At 46.5% G+C, this 17,801-nt stretch overlaps 1 protein-coding gene across 2 annotated transcripts in view; it reads right to left on the bottom strand.

The window, feature by feature from the left end:
* The window catches only part of BORCS8 (BLOC-1 related complex subunit 8), a 101,616-nt gene that overhangs the window by 56,756 nt on the left and 27,059 nt on the right, over positions 1-17,801 (bottom strand). Inside the window, exon 3 of one of the 2 annotated variants that reach the window (XM_069649122.1) lies at positions 12,903-17,348. The exons of the other annotated variant lie outside the window; for it this stretch is intronic. Within the exon in view, the coding sequence (XP_069505223.1) occupies positions 17,022-17,348 (327 nt within the window). The 3' untranslated portion in view covers positions 12,903-17,021. Of the gene's footprint in view, positions 1-12,902; positions 17,349-17,801 lie in introns of those variants that run through there. 2 annotated transcript variants of the gene reach the window in all.

Here is a 17,801-nt window from a genome sequence, read left to right as displayed (position 1 = left end):
GTTACCCATCAAGTCTGAAGCTAAGATAATGATGTGCCTACACTCCCTTGAATGTCCCGACACAGTGCAGACTGGCAAGGTCAGCCTTCAAACAGAAGAAACTGGCATGAGGCCTACCGATGAGAGAAGGTAGACTAATTGGGAAACAGGGGAAAGCGGACGTATCTCCATCGTTTCTATGTACGTGCTGCTAGCAAGCCGAATGTCCAAGGTTGTAATTGAGTTGCCAACCAATTAGAATAGCCTGCCGTGCACTTTTACATACAATGTTGCAAAGTATTATTCTGCAGCAATATTCTCTGCTATGACGAGTGCCTTACACCACGTTTATAGAAGTAGCTTAGGGTGTGTCTCACAGACAAGAGACCACCAATCAGGTACTAACCCGCATGTTTTCTATATGTAGACATGTTCCCCTAATACAATCCCACCCGTAGATAGGTTTTTGCAGCTTGCCTCGCAGGACGACGTCATAGATGACGCATCTAGCATTATGTACACAGAGTATAATCGAAAATACATTGTGATCCCGCATGAATGAGTGTTTATTCACCCCGCTTTACTTCTTTGAGATTAAAGCAGTATTTTACCACCTCCTTGGTGTCTGTCCGGTTATTTGGTCTGAGATATTAAATTGGTAATTCCAACTAGCAGACACAACAAACTCAAGCACTGCAACCACAATATACACTGGTGCAGCAAGCAACCGTATCGCAATGGAAAGCAAACACAGGAGCCCCATGGACCTCCAAACCCAGGATATGGAGTGTGACAGTAGTGGGAGGGAATCCTTTTACGAGTACAGGGATTAATTTATATCCACAACAAGATGGCCCATGTAGCGACCTGATGTGTTCAGTACTATCTGTGACACAAGACCCACAATAGGAATCAAGGGTTAAGATGATAATAGGAGGCAAGACATTTTCGCTCCTTGTGGACATGGGAGCAACTCAATACTGAATGTCTTGGAGCCCCATGAATGTGCAAGGATTCTCTGGGGCCGCAGGTTTGGTACCTTTTACTGACGAATGACCACTTTCTACGGATGAACATGACGTGTCCATGCCACTACTATACTCCGGCAGGACGTGACTTGATGATGTAATTTAACTTGACAATACCCTTTACTGACAAAGGGATAGTTTGGTCGACTCCAAGGATTCATTACATGAACGTGCAAGAATTTATATTAGCCTTTACAGACCAGAAAGCATTACGAGGGGTTCCTTTAGAACCAGAAATATTTTTGTTTGGAGTAAATATTTAGTTGACATGGCTTCCTGGACTGAGGGGGAAAATATTGAGAATACCTGATGAGTTCTTGTTTAGACCAGAAATACCCATGGATGAGGAAGGACAGGTTATTCCCTTAGAGTTAGAGCCAGCAGCGGTACATCAAGAAAGGATTGTTCTTTCAGGGGAAAGATGATGAGGGAAGAGGGAAGAGCATGGAGAACAGTGATAGCCCTTAAGGAAGGATACAGACTGACAGACATTTAGAGATGATTATTCAGATGATGAATTAGTGTTTTTCATAAGTCTTACTTTTTGGATGAAATTTGAGAATAGAGAAATGCCACAGAGAATGGCATTGGTAAAATATAAACCGTAATTTTTTCAGGAAGATTTCGAGAAGGGGCCAAGCATCTTATGGACCAATAGTCCAATTGATGTGGGTCTATTGAGTGGGGCAGGTGCAATGAAGATCAGGCTTAAACCAGGAGCAATTCTGCCAAGTGCCAAATAGTATCCTATGTCTAGATGAAGGCATATTTGAGACCATTTCCACTTTAATAAAGCAGGGAATATTAGTGCCATCAGAATCCCCATGTTGAAGAAATCTAATGGGGAGTAATGGGGGGTCCACTAGGGGGTTGTGGAGATGTGTTCTATCTCTGGCCCCTAAACAACATTGGTGAAGCAGAAATTCCTTTGGTCCCGAACCCGGCTACAATATTATGTAACATCCCAGCTAAAGCCAAATATTTTACCATCATAGATTTAAAAAGTGCATTCTTTTCAATTCCCCTTCATGTAGACTCACAGGATTAAACTTCTATTTTCATATAGAAACCAGCTACTAAAACACACAAGACTGCCTCAGGGGTACTGCGAGTCCCAATCTTTAAAAGAGTCCTTCAGGTGGCTTGGCCTATGTACAACTTGAGAGTATGATAATCCAGTAAGTGGATGACATTTTGGTGTGCAGCGAGAGAGGAAAGGTGCAGGGAAGACTCAGTTCAACAAATGACAATACTAGCAGAAAAAGGATATAAAAAGGTAGATAAAGAAAAACTACAATATTGTCAGTAAGAGGTCCTCTACAAAGGACAATGAGACTGTGGAATACACACTTCTCAGTGCTCGGACGACTCCATGCCTATTGAGAGAGGTGTTATGGTTGGGAGGAGGCAGGGTCAGGGACCCTCCCCACCCTCGACATCTCCTGCGGTTGGTTAGGGTGTCTGGAAAAGGACACAAAAGGTGTAAAACGGGGAGAACCCTATTCTCCCCACATACCCCTGGCAGCGATATATGGTAGAAACACAAAGACTTGGCTTAGATAGATCACGTTGGGAAAGCAGGGGACTGGTGACAGTGGGGGAGCTATTCTCAGTGGATGGACTCCTGAAGTTTCAAGAGACTGAAGAAGGGTATGGTGTGGGTAGAGGTCAGTTCCTAACACATTCCAGAATGATACAGGAGGTGAAAAAAAGGTTGCAGAATTTATTGGATCCCTGGAAGACAACGTATTTGGGCTTCTATATGTGCTGTCTGAGGGAGGACGTGGGGTGTCCAGATTGTATCAGGGACTACTGGAGACCATCAGGGACTACTGGAGACTATAGGTAATCTGAAAAGGAAAAACTAGAGGGTCTCTAGGAACGAGAGTTAAAAACAGACACAGCTCTATGTCCTTCATAGGGCCTACATGACGCCACACAATTTCGGCTTCAGGGGAGGTGAAATGTCCGAGGTGTGAAGGAGGCGATGCCGACATGATACATATGTTCTGGAGATGACAAGTAATTCAAAGCTTCTGGCGAGAAATGGAGGCACGGCTTGAAAGAGGAGTCGACAAAATATAAAACGTACCCCAGAGGCATGTCTGCTAGGAATATTTCCACACCGAAAGGAACAAAACCTGCAAATAGATTGACAGACCTTGTCTGGGTGCTAGGAAAGAGAAAGATAGTAATGACATGGAAATCAAGTGAGGGCCAGAGTAGAGAAGTGGTGTGGAGACCTGAAGCGTTGGTTCATGGCTGAAGCTGCGGTATGGTACGAAGCCATACATTTGGGGAAGGGTGATAATCTTGAGTGTGTGGAGACCTGGAATGCCTTGGTGTATACATTGTTAAGGTCACCCGATGATAAACCCCCCTGAATTCCTATAATGTTATGTAAAATGGTGGGACAGAAGAACTGTGACAAAAAAAGAGGAAAGGACAGATATTAATCCTCTTACTTAAGACCTGAATAAGATGTTTAATGTGGCTTCGTGAATTACCTGTGATATACGAACTGTGAATGTTATTATTTTAGTTGGGGCTGGCGGCTTGCTGGGTGGAATATAAAGAGGGAGGGGGGTTTATCTGGATGAAGGATATAATGCAACAATTCAGATATTACACTGTGATGCAACTTGTGTAAGAAAAGAAAAGAAAGAATACAACTTTTTTTTTTAAACTATGCTGTTGACAATGCATAGGTAAATAATTATTTTCCCCTTACAACTCAGGCACCTTGGTTTACATAATTCTTTCAGTTGTTCTACTGTAAGGGATGTAAGGGCCTTTTCATAAAAATTATGCATTTCCTTAAGTTATAAGTGACTTTTCTTTAGTAGAGCTAGCCTTGTGGATGGATTTCTTGGACTCAGGTATTATCAATAGTCAATGTAATCCACTCTACACCAATCCCACCACCTGCCACCAGTGTTGGGTACGTTCTTCTAAAGTCCAACTGGTGTTAGACTTCATAAGACTTCTCTGTTGGTATTAGGGACCCAACTCTTAATACAGGCCTTTACTATACAAGTCGGTGAAGTGGCTGAACAGCCACACTTATATTAGGATGGAGTTATGCGAGCTGTAGAGCAAATAAAGAAATGAGTATATACAAAGACCCATGAAAACACATACTCTTAACCCTTTAAGTGCCATGGGTTTTTCCCCCAGTGCCAAGGCCTTTTTTGGTGATTTCGGTATGTCGCCATTCAATGCCTTGTAATTTATTTGTTACATGACATATCTCGGCCAAATTTGGCCCCTTTTTTCCCACATGTAGGCGGTCATAATGCCACCCAGGAATCCTAAGTTGCTGTAGGGGGGGTGAGAGAAAATAACCAAAAAGTGTCAAAATCTTTTGTTTTTTCAAAATATTCCAATAAAATGATGTACAAAGAAGCCTGTGGTTTTTTTCCTTGTAAGAGCTATGAACAAATGGTTTGCTGTGCTGAATTCCTCAAATTCCTGGCTTTCAAGAACAGGTTGAGTGGAAACGAAAAACAAAAATTATTTTGATAAGGTTATCAACCGTTTTGTGAGAGGACTGAAAGGCATACATCTCTGAAAAGTAGACAAAATTCCAAGTTTAGGAAGGGGTGATTTGCGCAGGTCGGGCAACAACTAGGTAGGGGAAAATGCCATGCTTTGGGGAAAAAGCGGGAAAATGACCGAAACAAAAAGGTATGTGGTGGACATGGTTGGCTCTGTACAGCAATGGCTTCTATGAATTTTAAGAAAAACAATGCTGCGCTACATTCCCCCGACTCTTGCAGTTAGGAAAGCACACATTTTTTGTAGTGGTTCACAAAACAAGCAAGACCACAAGCCAAACACTAAGCCATGGTACACAGGAGTTTTATGCTTACGGCCTGAACAGACGTACTTAGCATGTGTAAATCATGAAAACCAACGTGGTGAGCAACGCCAAGCATACATTTTTTGAAAGAGCACAGGCAGACCTTTTCAAGGGTAGGTGATTTGTGCAGGTTACAAAAGTGTATGGTGGCTAAAGCAGCGAGTAAATGTAGGGCACATTTGGGAAATTAAAGGGTTGTGTGACAAAGGGCACCAGCAAATGGGTCGAAACGTTATGAAAACCACACAAACACAACAAATGTCATACCTTCCCGCGTTCCCACACGTGTCCCGATGAAAACGGTACCTCACATGTGTGGGTGCACCTACCTGGGCGCCAAGGGGAAAGCCGAAAACACCCGTAACCCCAAGTCTTTTCCGACAGCTGAATTTCACGATTTCTCCAGACGGGCACACCATACAGATATGGGCCTTGGGTGTCCAAGCCACCAAGGAAAACAGAGAAGCCCATGCATTTCCGAAAAGAGGACACCCGTGGGAATCCACAGAGGTCTGACTTGCACAAATCGGCCCAAAATGTATTACCTAGAAACCTGGGCAAAGTCCGAAAAGTAGCACAAAAAAACACTTTCTGCAGATTTCACTCGGCTCAGCCACCGAAACACGCAGCCAACAACACATGGCCTACCGTCCCGCGTTCACACAGGTGTCCCGATAAAAACAGTACCTCACATGTGTGGGTGCACCTACCTGGGCGCCAAGGGGAAAGCCGAAAAAACACCCCTAACCCCAAGTCTTTTCCGAACAGCTGAATTTCACGATTTTTCCAGACAGGCACACCATACAGATATGGGCCTCGGGTGTCCAAGCCACCAGGGAAAACAGAGAAGCCCATGCATTTCCTAAAAGAGGACACCCGTGGGAATCCACAGAGGTCTTACTTGCGCAAATCAGCCCAGAATTTATTACCCAGAAACCCCGGCAAAGTCTGAAATGTGGCAAAAAAAAACCATTTTCCGCACATTTCACTCGGCTCAGAAACCCCAGACAAAGTGAACATTGTGTTTTTCCCCCACCAAATATCACACTTTGTCGGGGATTGTGGCTAATAAAAACTGGGGCAATTTGCGCAAGGCAGACCTCTGCGGATTCACACGGGTGTCCTCTTTTCGGAAATGCATGGGGTTCCCCGTTTTCCTTGCTGGCTTCGACACCCTAGGCCCAAATCTGGAGGTTGCCCACATGAACAAAATGTGCTGTGGCGAAAGGCTTGGGGTTACCAGTGGGTTACCCTTTTCCTTTTGCGCCCCAGGAAGGTGCACCCCTACATGTGTGGTACCATTTTCATGCGGGGCCCGTTGCTAGCTCTGGCTGATCCGTCGCCGACCGTGCCCGTGGGGTAGTACTGCAGGGACCAGCGGAAGAAGCAATCGGTGCACGGCCCCTCAGACGGGACGGAGGAGAACCGGGCGCAGTGCACGGCAAACCACACCTGTACAGAGAAGCGGGACATGGCCCGCCTGCACTGCGGAGGTATGAGCCCAACACCAGAAGGGGGAAAACATTACAAACTCTGGCCAAGACTCCCGAGCTCTACAATACGTGGGAAGATACAATCCACCCGTGAGGTGGCCCATAAACTGTATTTAACTTGGAATCCTATATATTGGACGTGGAAATCAGATGGTAACAGCCCAATAACAATTGCCACTACGAGGGGCCAATAACCTCATATACATGAGCCCATATTTGAGTTCCAGTCGGAACCAACGGACAGACGGATCACTCGGACAATGAGTGCAATCCTGCTCCATAATACCTCTAATTGCTGCACCTCTAACACCCCCAGCTCGAAATAAACGGGTCTTGCCTTAGGGGACCCCTGCTGGCTCCGGCTGACTCTCCGACGCCGGTTGAGACTGGGGGGGGGGGGGGGTGCTGCAGAGACCCGCAGTAGGGACAAGCAATGTACGGTCCCTTCTGGCGGGTAGGAGGAAAGCCGGGCGAGCTACACCGAGAAGCGAGACACGGCCCGTTTGCACTAAAGAGCTACGTGCCCTCTCACCCCTCACCCCAAATGTGTGGCGTGGGCACCTCATGCAGGCCTCCCTGGGCCTCCTACAAACGGTTGCGTGAGGTACACCCCCCTCCATTTGGGGTGGGTCGGGGGAGGGCCCCCAGAAATTGTGGGACAGGCCCCCCAGTGGGTGAGGCAGTAAGGTTTGGGCACCCTGGGGCAGATTGGCACATCTGCGCCAAGGCAAGCTTGGTAAACAATGAAAAAAATTGAAAATGGCAGGCTGCACTTTAGGGGGGCCTGAGGGGCACCCTAGACCGCCGGGGAATTTTGTAATGTAAAGCGGGATGCACCTCTCCACCCCCACCACAATTGGAGGGGCGGCGCATCTCATGTAGCCCTTCCTTGGGGGCAGATAAGGGGGATGGGGGCTATCCTGCACTCCACCCTGGTCTCAGGTGTCCCTTCCTAGGAGCAGATATCTGGCCCCCGGGAGGGCTGCATGACATGGCCCCCACTCCACTAGGAGTCACCACCCCGTCCCATTAGAAAATTCCCTGTCGATTTGGGGAGCCCCACAGCCCCCCCTAAAATGCGGTCCACCATTTCCACTTTTTTCTTTTGGTAACCCAACTCCCCTTGGCGCAGAGGGGCACATTGGTGTGCCAATCTGGCCCCAGGGTGCCAAAACCTTACTGCCCCACCCACTGGGGTCCCAGTCCCAAAATTTGTGGTGGCCCTCCCCCCCCTCACCCCAAAAGGGTGGCGGGGGCACCTCATGCAGGCCTCCCTGGGCCTCCTACAAACGGTTGCGTTAGGTACACCCCCCCTCCATTTGGGGTGGGGGGGAGAGGACCCCCAGAAATTGTGGGACAGGCCACCCTAGTGGGTGGGGCAGTAAGGTTTGGGCACGCTGGGGCCAGATTGGCACACCAATGTGCCCCTCTGCGCCAAGGAAAGTTTGGTAAACAAAGGAAAAAATTGAAAATGGCAGGCTGCACTTTAGGGGGGGCTGAGGGGCACCCTACACCGCCAGGTAATTTTCTAATGTAATGGGGGGTGACCCTCTCCCCCCTCCCCCACACCAAATGCAGGGAGGGCATCTCATTCAGCATTCCCTGGGGCCAGATGCCCCTTCCTAGGAGCAGATAGCTGCCCCCAGGAGGGGTACAAGGGGTGCCCTCATTTCCCCTTGGGGTGAGGGCCACTCCCCATTTCCATAAAATAAATCCCTGGTGGCTAGTGTCCCCCCCAAATCTCCCTTTTGTTTGTTTTGTTTTTTTGTTTTCATTTTGCCCCCCTCCCTGGGGGCAGATCAGCCATCTGCCCCTAGGGGGGGCCCTAACCTGCAGGCCCCATCCTTTGGTGGGCCTGCACTCTTATTCCTGGTGCCCCCCCTCTAATTGGATGGGGGGCCACCTCATGCACTCCTGTCTGGGGGCAGAAATATGCCCCCAGGGAGGGCTACAAGTGGTGGCCCCCCTTTCCACTTGGTGTGGGAGGGGGAGGGCCACCACCCTTTCATGGGTAAATAAATCCCTGGTGCCTAGTGGCCCCACCACCCCCACACCCCATCGCCGTTACATATTTGTTTTCATTTTTTTTTCCAATTTGTCCCCCTTCCTGGGGGCAGATAATCAGCCATCTGCCCCCAGGGTTCTACACATATGTGCCCCCATGCTTTGTGGGCCGGGTGGGGAGGGGGTCACCTCCACCTGCCTCTCAGACAGATCCCTGGTGTCTAGTGGGCATTGCTGGGCACGGATCGAGCGCTCTGCCCTTTCCAACGACACCTACCTCGATCTCCGGCTTGAAATACAGCCAGAGATTGAGGGGGGAGAAAGGTGCAGACTCACCTTTCATTTTCACTGCAGCAGCCCGAAATGGCTGCTGCAGTGATAATTACTTTCACGCTGGCGTACATTACGCACGCCGACATGAAATTGAAGGTAATCCAGCCCCCTGGCAGTGAGGGGGGACCTCCCCCTCACATAGCCCGGGGGTTGGATTACTGTTTTGAGCGATCCCTAGCTCGTCTTTTTTGGCACGTCGTTATCTCGTCCTTGGCACTTAAGGGGTTAAAGTTGTTAAAATATATTTATATATACGCAAGCAAATCTAAAATGCAGCAACTAACAATAACATTGAATTATAAATGGAATCAAATTATAGAAGGAACAATAATGCAGGTGAGTAACTTTTCATATCCAGCACACAAAGTGACATCGGTTAAGGTCAGTAAAAGCACTTATATAAGTATCACCTTTGCAAAATTGAGTATGGAGGGAAATGGTTAGATAGAACACAGCAAGCAACTGTTAAATAACAAGTACACTCTCCCAGAGGAATATAGGCAGGGTATCAGATAACATTATCCCCACCAATAATATTGCCATATATATATGGTCGTTGGAACGGCCATAGGCAATATTATTAGTCAGGATAATTTTTGGGGGTAAATGGGAGCGGGGGTTGCAGGGGTGTCCTCTGCACCCTTTAAAATAATATGGGGGTTGCAGGTTTAATGGGTTAATATCGCCACAAAATTAAAATATATGGCACCATGCTTGTATGGCGATATTTTTGCAGGGATTTTAACACATGGAATCATAGGCAGTCTGTTTCCGAACTATAAATGCGTTCACAATTAAAGTCTATGGAGGAACCAGCATTGCCAAAGCCTGTAGGATCAAGAAGATGGACCTTTGGGAAATCAGTGTAGCCAGAGTCAAATATCAGTTCTGTGGCTGATTCCGTGGCTGATGATGATGATCTTCAAAGTAAAAGTCAGTAAATAGTTCATGTAGAAAAAACACATGAGCTCAGGAGGAGACTCCCTGATAGCACACAGGCTGTAAGGCCTGCACAGTGGAGTTGAGGCCAACTCTCAATTGAAGAAAATAGCACTTCACAAGCAAGGAAGCACCAACAAAAAATGGCACAAGGTAAGCACAATCCAAGCCCCACAGTACCTTAAGCGTGAAGATGAAAATGAAGCTGGTCCTCTTCTAGGTGCAACGCTGCAGACCCAGATTCCTGCTCCTTGGTCTTGGTGATGAAAGCGGGGGACCTGCAACAGATTTCTGCAGCAGCACTTGGGAGAAGGGGTCAGCAGCAAAGGATTCAGCTCACTCCAGCGGCTCTCTGTGATTGGATTTTCTTCGATTACACGGTCTGAACTCTTGTGAGGTGACTTTTGGTGAAGACTTCCTGCCTCTGGAGGTCCACACGGATGCCTGCAAAGTTTCTGCCTGATTCGATCTTCGAAAGACAATGCACTCGTTAATGGTTCAGGTACTCAGGTTTTGGTGTTCTGCAGCCCAGGAAAGTCGCACAGTGTCGAGAATGGCCCAAAATGAAGAACCCACCACCCTAAATGAGGAAGTCGCCCTTGGTGGGTCCTCCTGGTCGAGATGAAAATGGGGTCAGGAACGTTGCTGGGCTTCACCAGTACTTCAGCGGTTCTTGAAGGTGCTGCTGGTGTCTCTGCTCGTCTTCTACTTCGGATTCCTTTGACTCGGTCTGTAGTCCAAAAATCATGCTTGCCCTATCATTCACTCACATGGAGCTGTCAATCACCTGGGGGTTGGCTGTCCTGCAGGACAGCCAGCCGCCCAGTTAGAACTGGTTACAGCCAAGCACGCCTACAGACAAACGACAATGAAGTTTCGGGTTCCTCACGCACTTCCTGCCTTCCCAGACACACTGGAGCCTTGGGCGGCTGCAGGGCTGAAGCCCGCCAAAGGCAAATCTCACAAAGGACTCAAATTGACTCTAAACGATAGAAGAAAAGCCCAGAAGGAACTGACGAAAGACGGACCATTTTGAGAAAGCTGAGAAATCAACCTGCTAGTAACCTGCACAAAAGGTAGTAAAAAGTAACCACTGCCACTAGCCATTTAAGTTAGTCAATGTAACCAAAGGTTACATGAAAAGTGGGATAAGGAGTTACAGTGTAACTCCCCAGCACACCACATAAAATGGTGTATGCTTGACCCACAAAAGAAAAAGGTAAGTAAGATAAACGTTATCTTACTACTCTTGGGAACTGTAGTTCTCACAAGAGAATGTATTTAATCAAAAGTCCAAAGGACTCCTCAGTGACGCTGCACAGAGGGTGCTGGGTGTCACAAAGCTAAAAAGATGCCTGCATTAAACATATGGAGTTTACCAGAATCCATAAAACAGTTAAAATAAAAATAAAAAGTCCTGAGTCCAGCAAAAGTGCTGGGGTCTCTCAGATTAAATGGAATTAGCACAGAAACTGAAAATTCTCCCCAATATCCACCTTGGCCATCTGGGCTCTTTTGAGGAGGCTTCATGGGCCATGTCAAAGGGGACAGTGGCTGAAGGCTGGTGGGGGCAGGTCTAGCCGGGGTGGCTAATGCCGGTGCATGCATTATCATCATAGGCCGACTAATCACGTGCGTTACTGGGCAGCCAGTAATGCTGGCAGAAGAACAGCGACTAGGCCACTGGCCCCTGATGGGTTTGTTAGGTCGGAAAGATAGAAGGCCTGGGGGGTTTAAGCATAGAGGGATAGATTTGTGCGTCCTCAGGGTAGGGGGCGGACAGGATGGCACCCTCACTCCAGCTCCCATGGTAACCGCGCAAGAATAAGGGAGATTCAAACAATGGGAAGGTTAAGGCAGAGACGGAGCCCCAGGTACAAATAAATTGTCCAGTAGGGAAGGTGTGGTATGACAGCAGTGGGTGGGGCGTGTCGGGCGGAGACCAGGCACGAGGACCGAAACCGGTTTAAAGGGAGGGAATGATTCCCCAATAAAAGGGACGGCTGCAGTATAAGGGGCAATTCACGACAGACGCACATCCAAACGGATAAGCTTGCAGGAAGGCCAGTTGGACAAAGATTCCTAGCCACCCCAACATAAGGAGACAAGGGGGTGTGGGGAGGGCGGCACAGGATAAGGAAAACGCAAAACAGCCAGGCAGCAGAACAGTGGCTGGCAAGTCATAGGTGAAGGATGGTGGCGGCGGCAAGTGTCAGAGGAGAGAATGCCATTTCAACATATAAGGGGCGCCAGCCAGGAACGGAAGGAAAAGAAATCTGGAGAGGCAAACACCAGCTTGCAAACGCAAAAGGGAACTTGCCAACAGAGTGGCCTTTTCACTGCTCAGGGGCAGTGAAAAGGCCACAGTCTGGGTGCAAAGAAGAGCTCTGGAAGACAACGTGGCTGGTGTGATCAAACTCCCTTAGTAGCGCCACAAGTACTAAGGGAAGGGGAGAAAAATTATGCACAGCTCTGGAAGATAGATGCGGCTTGCAAGGGACAGGTAAAAAGGAAAGGGACACAAGAGTGCAAGGTAAGGTCAGTTACAGAAGGACAGGAAGTGTAATAAGTTCACGGTTTAGAGTGAGGAAGCCAATGGTGAGGAGCAGTGGAAAAGAAACTGGTGGCAAGGCAAAAAGTATTCAATAAGTTCCTAAACAAAGGAAATCTTTTGCTTTGGCTATCCAGAGTGTAGCCTCAGCTGTGCCTACTCTCCTGCCACTAATCACTTTCCCTCGTTAGGTCACCAGACTGTCAGGGGTCTACAGGAGGAAGACCTAAAGTAGCTATGGGACACTATCTGTACATTTTCCCTTATAGGTGCCCAATGCTCAAACCCAGGGGAACCGTGCCTCGAATGGGAGACAATAGTTATTTCAAGGCAGGCAGAATGCGGTCTGTAGGCTCCAATTCAAGGATAAATGTAGTTGTCTTGTTCAGTATGAACTGCAGGTGGCCTTAGGAAATCAGAGGTAAAGACTACTGCAGTAGTCAGCCCTGGATGGAACCAATGCCCTTGTTACTTCCATCTTGTGAGAAATGTTCAGAAAACAGGAGTTTTTTTAAGCGCATGTAGGTGAAAGTGCCATTTTAAGCAAAGTTCAAGAATCTATAGAGCAAAGAAAAGCAAGCAATCAAAAATGACCCCCCGGTCCTGACTGCAGAGACCAATGAACCCAAGAGGCCCTTTTACTCAAGGTAACATGTACTATGGATGGGACCGACAACTTCTCAAACTAAATAATAAAACAGACTCAGGGGAAGTTGGCAAATAACTCGGTTTTAATATCAATTGTCTAAAACAGGGAGTACATCGGACATCAACAGACGTCGCACAGCATGATCTCGAAGCATTTCATGAAAAACAACACATTTATACTAAAGGTTCATCATACTACGTGGACAACTAAGACAACCTATGAGAGATTGTGGTTGGCTCAAGGGGAACGTCTAAGTATACTTTCTATATGGGATAGGATGGTGAATGGGTCTCTACAGTCAGGTGGGCACTCATGCCCTCCCTTAGTGCAAGTCATAGTGCAAGTCATTTTCGACAGCAAGTAGAAACACAATACTTCATTGCCTCTTAAACTAGACGCCTCGTCGTTATACGGCCTTCTACAATTGATTGCCACGCTTGTACCCTTCTGGAACATTCGATGCTCCTTTCTGGAACATTCGATGCTCTAGAAGCACGTAAGATGGTAACCCAGGTGCTGGTGGGTGAAAATGATCGTATCTCCCCACCCAATTAGCCTGACATCTCTCATCATTCATGCCGTCTGCCATTCACATCATCTTTGAACTCGGCCTTGTAGTAGCTTCTCGCCTCTGGGAATATAAGGGAGTGCGAGCACCTGCTATCTTCAATTTGGTGCACCATGCTCTCATCTATTTTCATCCTCGGCGCACGTGATCAGACACCAAGAATTTGCTCATATTAGAGCATTAAATAGTCTTTAATGAAGAAACCTGGCACTCACTGTGTTCGCTCTTTGCAACTTATCAAGGGACGTCTCAGCTTCTCACGTTTTACTGTTCTTCGCAGCTGATAACCAATTCTTGGCTGCTTCCATTCTTTGACATCAAGCCAGACAGCCTCTTTGGTCTTGCTTCAAATTTGAGCCTATTCTTTGCTGCGACACACATAGCGTCCAATCAGTCTTCCTTCATGGAGACTCGCTTACTAAAATGTATCATTGAATGTCCAGAACTCATATACATATATGTTGGCAGCACCGCCTGCGTCTATATACTATGTATAGCCAGCCTTATGAATACTTAGTCTACTTGTGTTTCATTGTCTGTACAATTGTAAAACAGCGTGTGTTTTCTGCAGTGCTCTTCAAACATGCAATCTTCATTTTGCACATGAAAGTCTTCTCGATTCTTTACTTCGCCATCTGATTCTATGTCACCTATGCATTCTCTTCTCTGGTCATCCTTCCCAATGTGTCACTCATCTTTTCGGGACGTCACCAGCTTCTTTTCACGTCTTCACACTTCTTCAGTCGGCTCTCTTAGGAGACCATCAGTCTTTCGAGGATACTGCTCATAGGGCATTCTCAACAGATACTTTGTCTCAAAGATTCTTCTACCCTTACTGGCGTTGCACATGTCGCAATTTCCGGTCTGCCAGCATATAGGCAAAATAGGGGCGGAACTTCCTGTAGAGGCCCTCGGCTGCTCCTCTACACTCCCCCTTCTGGTCAAGTCATTGACCACTCATTCATCAGTTCCCACATCTCGGCAACCTTCTTTGAAAAAATGCTTCTTTGGAGTCCAGATTTTCATTACTCCTTTCAGAGATCCTGCTGATTTTATATGTTCATCAACACTCCAGGTCATGTGACTACATTTTCCATTCGGGCTGCAGTAAATCCATTGTCCAACATACTTTTTGTGGTTCCTTGGATGCAGGAACGTCATTCCCTCTGGTGTGAAGATACTGGCCTCTATGTAGTCTCTGATTTCTTCATCTGTCAACTCCTTGGGTCCAAATCCTGACTCAACATCTATCACGATCTTCATTCCTACTGCTTTCTTTGCTGTCTTCTTACACTGTGTAATTATTATCCTGATTACACAGAACCCAAACATCCCCATCACGAGAATAGCTCCCCAAGAGCTTGAAAATATTTTCCACCCATTGTGGTACCCATGAGAAGATGGATGCGACCCAGCCATCATCCGCATTGTCTTCCGTCTCATTATCCATCTTATTGTCTAACTTATTAACAGCGTTATGGCCTCCGTCAATGTCCCATTTTCATCACCATGAGAAGGTATGAACGTGCAATATGATGGCCCGATTTTGGCGCAAACACCTCCATCTATCGCTGTAATCATATCAGGGACATCTCTGTTCTGGAGGGTCATCAGCCTTATGGCCCTCAATTCCTCCTTGATCGCATTGAATCCCTTAATAGTGGTGTTGATCATCTGCAGGTGTTCCCATCGGGTAATCTGTAACCATTTTGCTTTAGCCATCGTCTGGAACCCTGGCATGAAGATCGTCGTGAAGATTGAAGCAGTCTTGCTGAACAGCCTATGTTCATATGGAATAGCATCAAAGGCTTCTATTGATTTAGCAGAAAAATTATTCTCCCTCTTGGTTTGATTGAGGAATCCAAGTGATCTCCTACTCCTCAAATGGGCATCTGCTTTCGGAAATTCGACAATCTTCAGGTCACTCTTCGGAATCACTAATGCTGGAGCATGGGCAAGCACTAAGAAACACGTTCCTCCCCAATCCTCGGGCAACTTCATGTAGGCTCTAGGCCCACAAGCCAATATCGATCCATCAGGACTGCTGTTCCTGCTCACATACCGGAAACATCAACTATAGTCTTGCAACCTAGGTTATCTCCCACATGTCTTTTCCCTTTTGGCTGAAAACACAATGTTGCATTCGTCAGTGGGATTACAAACATTGGTCCTGATTCATCTTCTACCCATGTCACAGCTTGGCATGTTCGGCCCATGACTTTAAACATTCATTATACACCTTTTGTACTCCTTGTACGTATTCTTTCTTTAAGAGATGAGCTGCCCAGGACATCAATCCTTCTTCCCATCCTTTTTTGGTCCTTACTTGTCCATAGACTAGCATCTGCTTTCTCTCCCAGTATCCGGGCGTCTGAGCTAGCTCATCTTTATTCGGACAGTCCATTCTCTTCATTTCTGTTATGACTACTTCATCCTGTCCTGCCCTAGGGTATATGAGCATCTTGCGCTGCCATGCAGGGTCCTTTTCCCAACTGTGTAGTCTTAATATAAATTATCCTGGAATGGGGAGAACCATTTCAATCTCCATCGCAGGATGGCCCAATGTCTTTGGAACTGTCCTCGGGTCATGCATGCAGCAAGGTGGACAAGACATCCGGAATCATACTCTGGTACTTCTCTGGGAATACATGTTCGGGCAGTACTCATGGCATAAGGTACGAGAGCAGACGTAGCAACTTAGATGTTCTTTCACCTACCTTTTTCATGTGCTGATACCACATGTTATTACCCAAATGTGCTGTAATGTCTAAATATGTGTTAATCCCATTATCGTCTTCCTCTCCATTTCTCTTGTGTCTTCCCAACATAATGGTCGCAGCCCATGGAAACAACTCTGAAACAGCTCTGCTCTGGGCAGAAAGCACTCGAAACCTAGGCTCATCTAGAAAGGGCAAATCTGCATGAGTTTGTAGAGTAGGAAGAATCAAAGGAGTTTCCACTGTTCCTGGACCAGTAAAGTAAAGAGTGTGGACCAGTAGAAACAGGAAATGAAAGATGGACACTGCACATGTATATATTATACACCTGAATATTAATCAACACCATTTGTGCCATTCCGGTATTTCTTGAGTTTGCTCATTCTCTGAAATCATGCCATTGAAATCATGTCATTTTCAAGATTCCTCATTATGCCTGTATATTACTTTAAGGAAGGAAAAACACTTTTTACAGGCAGTTCCGATAAATCAGGTAGCTGCAGAATCTGATCAATTATCGCCGTAAGCAGCCTCCTTATGGCAGGGCCCATTTTTAGGATCATGCAGAAAAGTACATATGTCGACACTACGCCCAACAATAGCAGGATAGGTTTGAAGAATATATATGAAAACAGCAAGTAGGATACTATGGGCATCGTTGTCAAAACCCTAGATTCAATTGAACAAATACTCAGTAAGGAATGAATCGGCATACTGCTCCCTTTTCCAATTATCACAATTAAATTCAAAATCTAGCTCAGGCCTTTTTGCGATGCATCAACAATTTTATAAAGTTCATTTTCAAAGAACTCTGCGGCTCAATAAGTGGGTTTGCACGCCTGCTATATCTGTACGGAGTGTTCAGGAGAGCCACCGTCCAAGTGCAAATCCGCACTTATCAATTAATCTGTTGGTTTATCGTCCTTCTTCCTCGTCTTGCTTCTGAACCAATCATTAAGGGTGCGTTGGCCTCTCTAATGCAAGTTTTAACGTTGCTGAGATGGATCCAGGCTCTCCTGCCTTGAACTTTTACTGCAGAGGGAGTAATGTCTTCCAAGATAAATGGGCCAACAAATCTAGGTTCATGCCACTTTCTAGTAAATTTCCAGATCAGCACTGTATCACCAATAAACAACTTGGGTGCTGATAATAGTTTAGAAACTCTGGCTGCTGAATGGTCTTCATCTGTGTTCTGAGACCGACCCCCCCTGGCGCTTGAGTTGATCTGAAATGACAGAGATAATAGCGGTCATACATGTTAAGTACTCATTTAATTAATTTCCTAACTGTTTTGCAGAACTCTGGGCATCACTTCTGCTCCTCAATGGAGGAGTCAAAGGCATGCTCATTCATCTTCCTGCTACTAATTTGTGGGATGTGACGCGATGGTCCAAACCAAGCTGATTTCTTAGGTCATCTAGCGCTAAGAGCAGGCAATATAGCCATCCCTTTTAGCTTGTTGACTCTCCTTTATGAGGCTGTGGAGTCTCTAACATATCACGTTTGCTTGTGGGTGATAAGCAGAAGAAAACGTTATGTTTACTATTCAACAACAATCCTATTTGTTCAAATGCTTCATTAACAAAATGTGGCCAATTATCGGATGTCGGCACTTCACACACTCCCCATCTTGCAAGGAAGTCACGTACTAAAAACTTTGCTGCGCAAGTGGCATCAG

The sequence above is a fragment of the Ambystoma mexicanum genome, chromosome 1p (assembly GCF_040938575.1).
Source record: "Ambystoma mexicanum isolate Mex_15411 chromosome 1p, UKY_AmexF1_1, whole genome shotgun sequence".
Classification (NCBI taxonomy): domain Eukaryota; kingdom Metazoa; phylum Chordata; class Amphibia; order Caudata; family Ambystomatidae; genus Ambystoma; species Ambystoma mexicanum.
The sequence above is the reverse complement of the archived record's forward strand: the minus strand, read 5'-3'. Positions and strand labels throughout refer to the sequence as shown.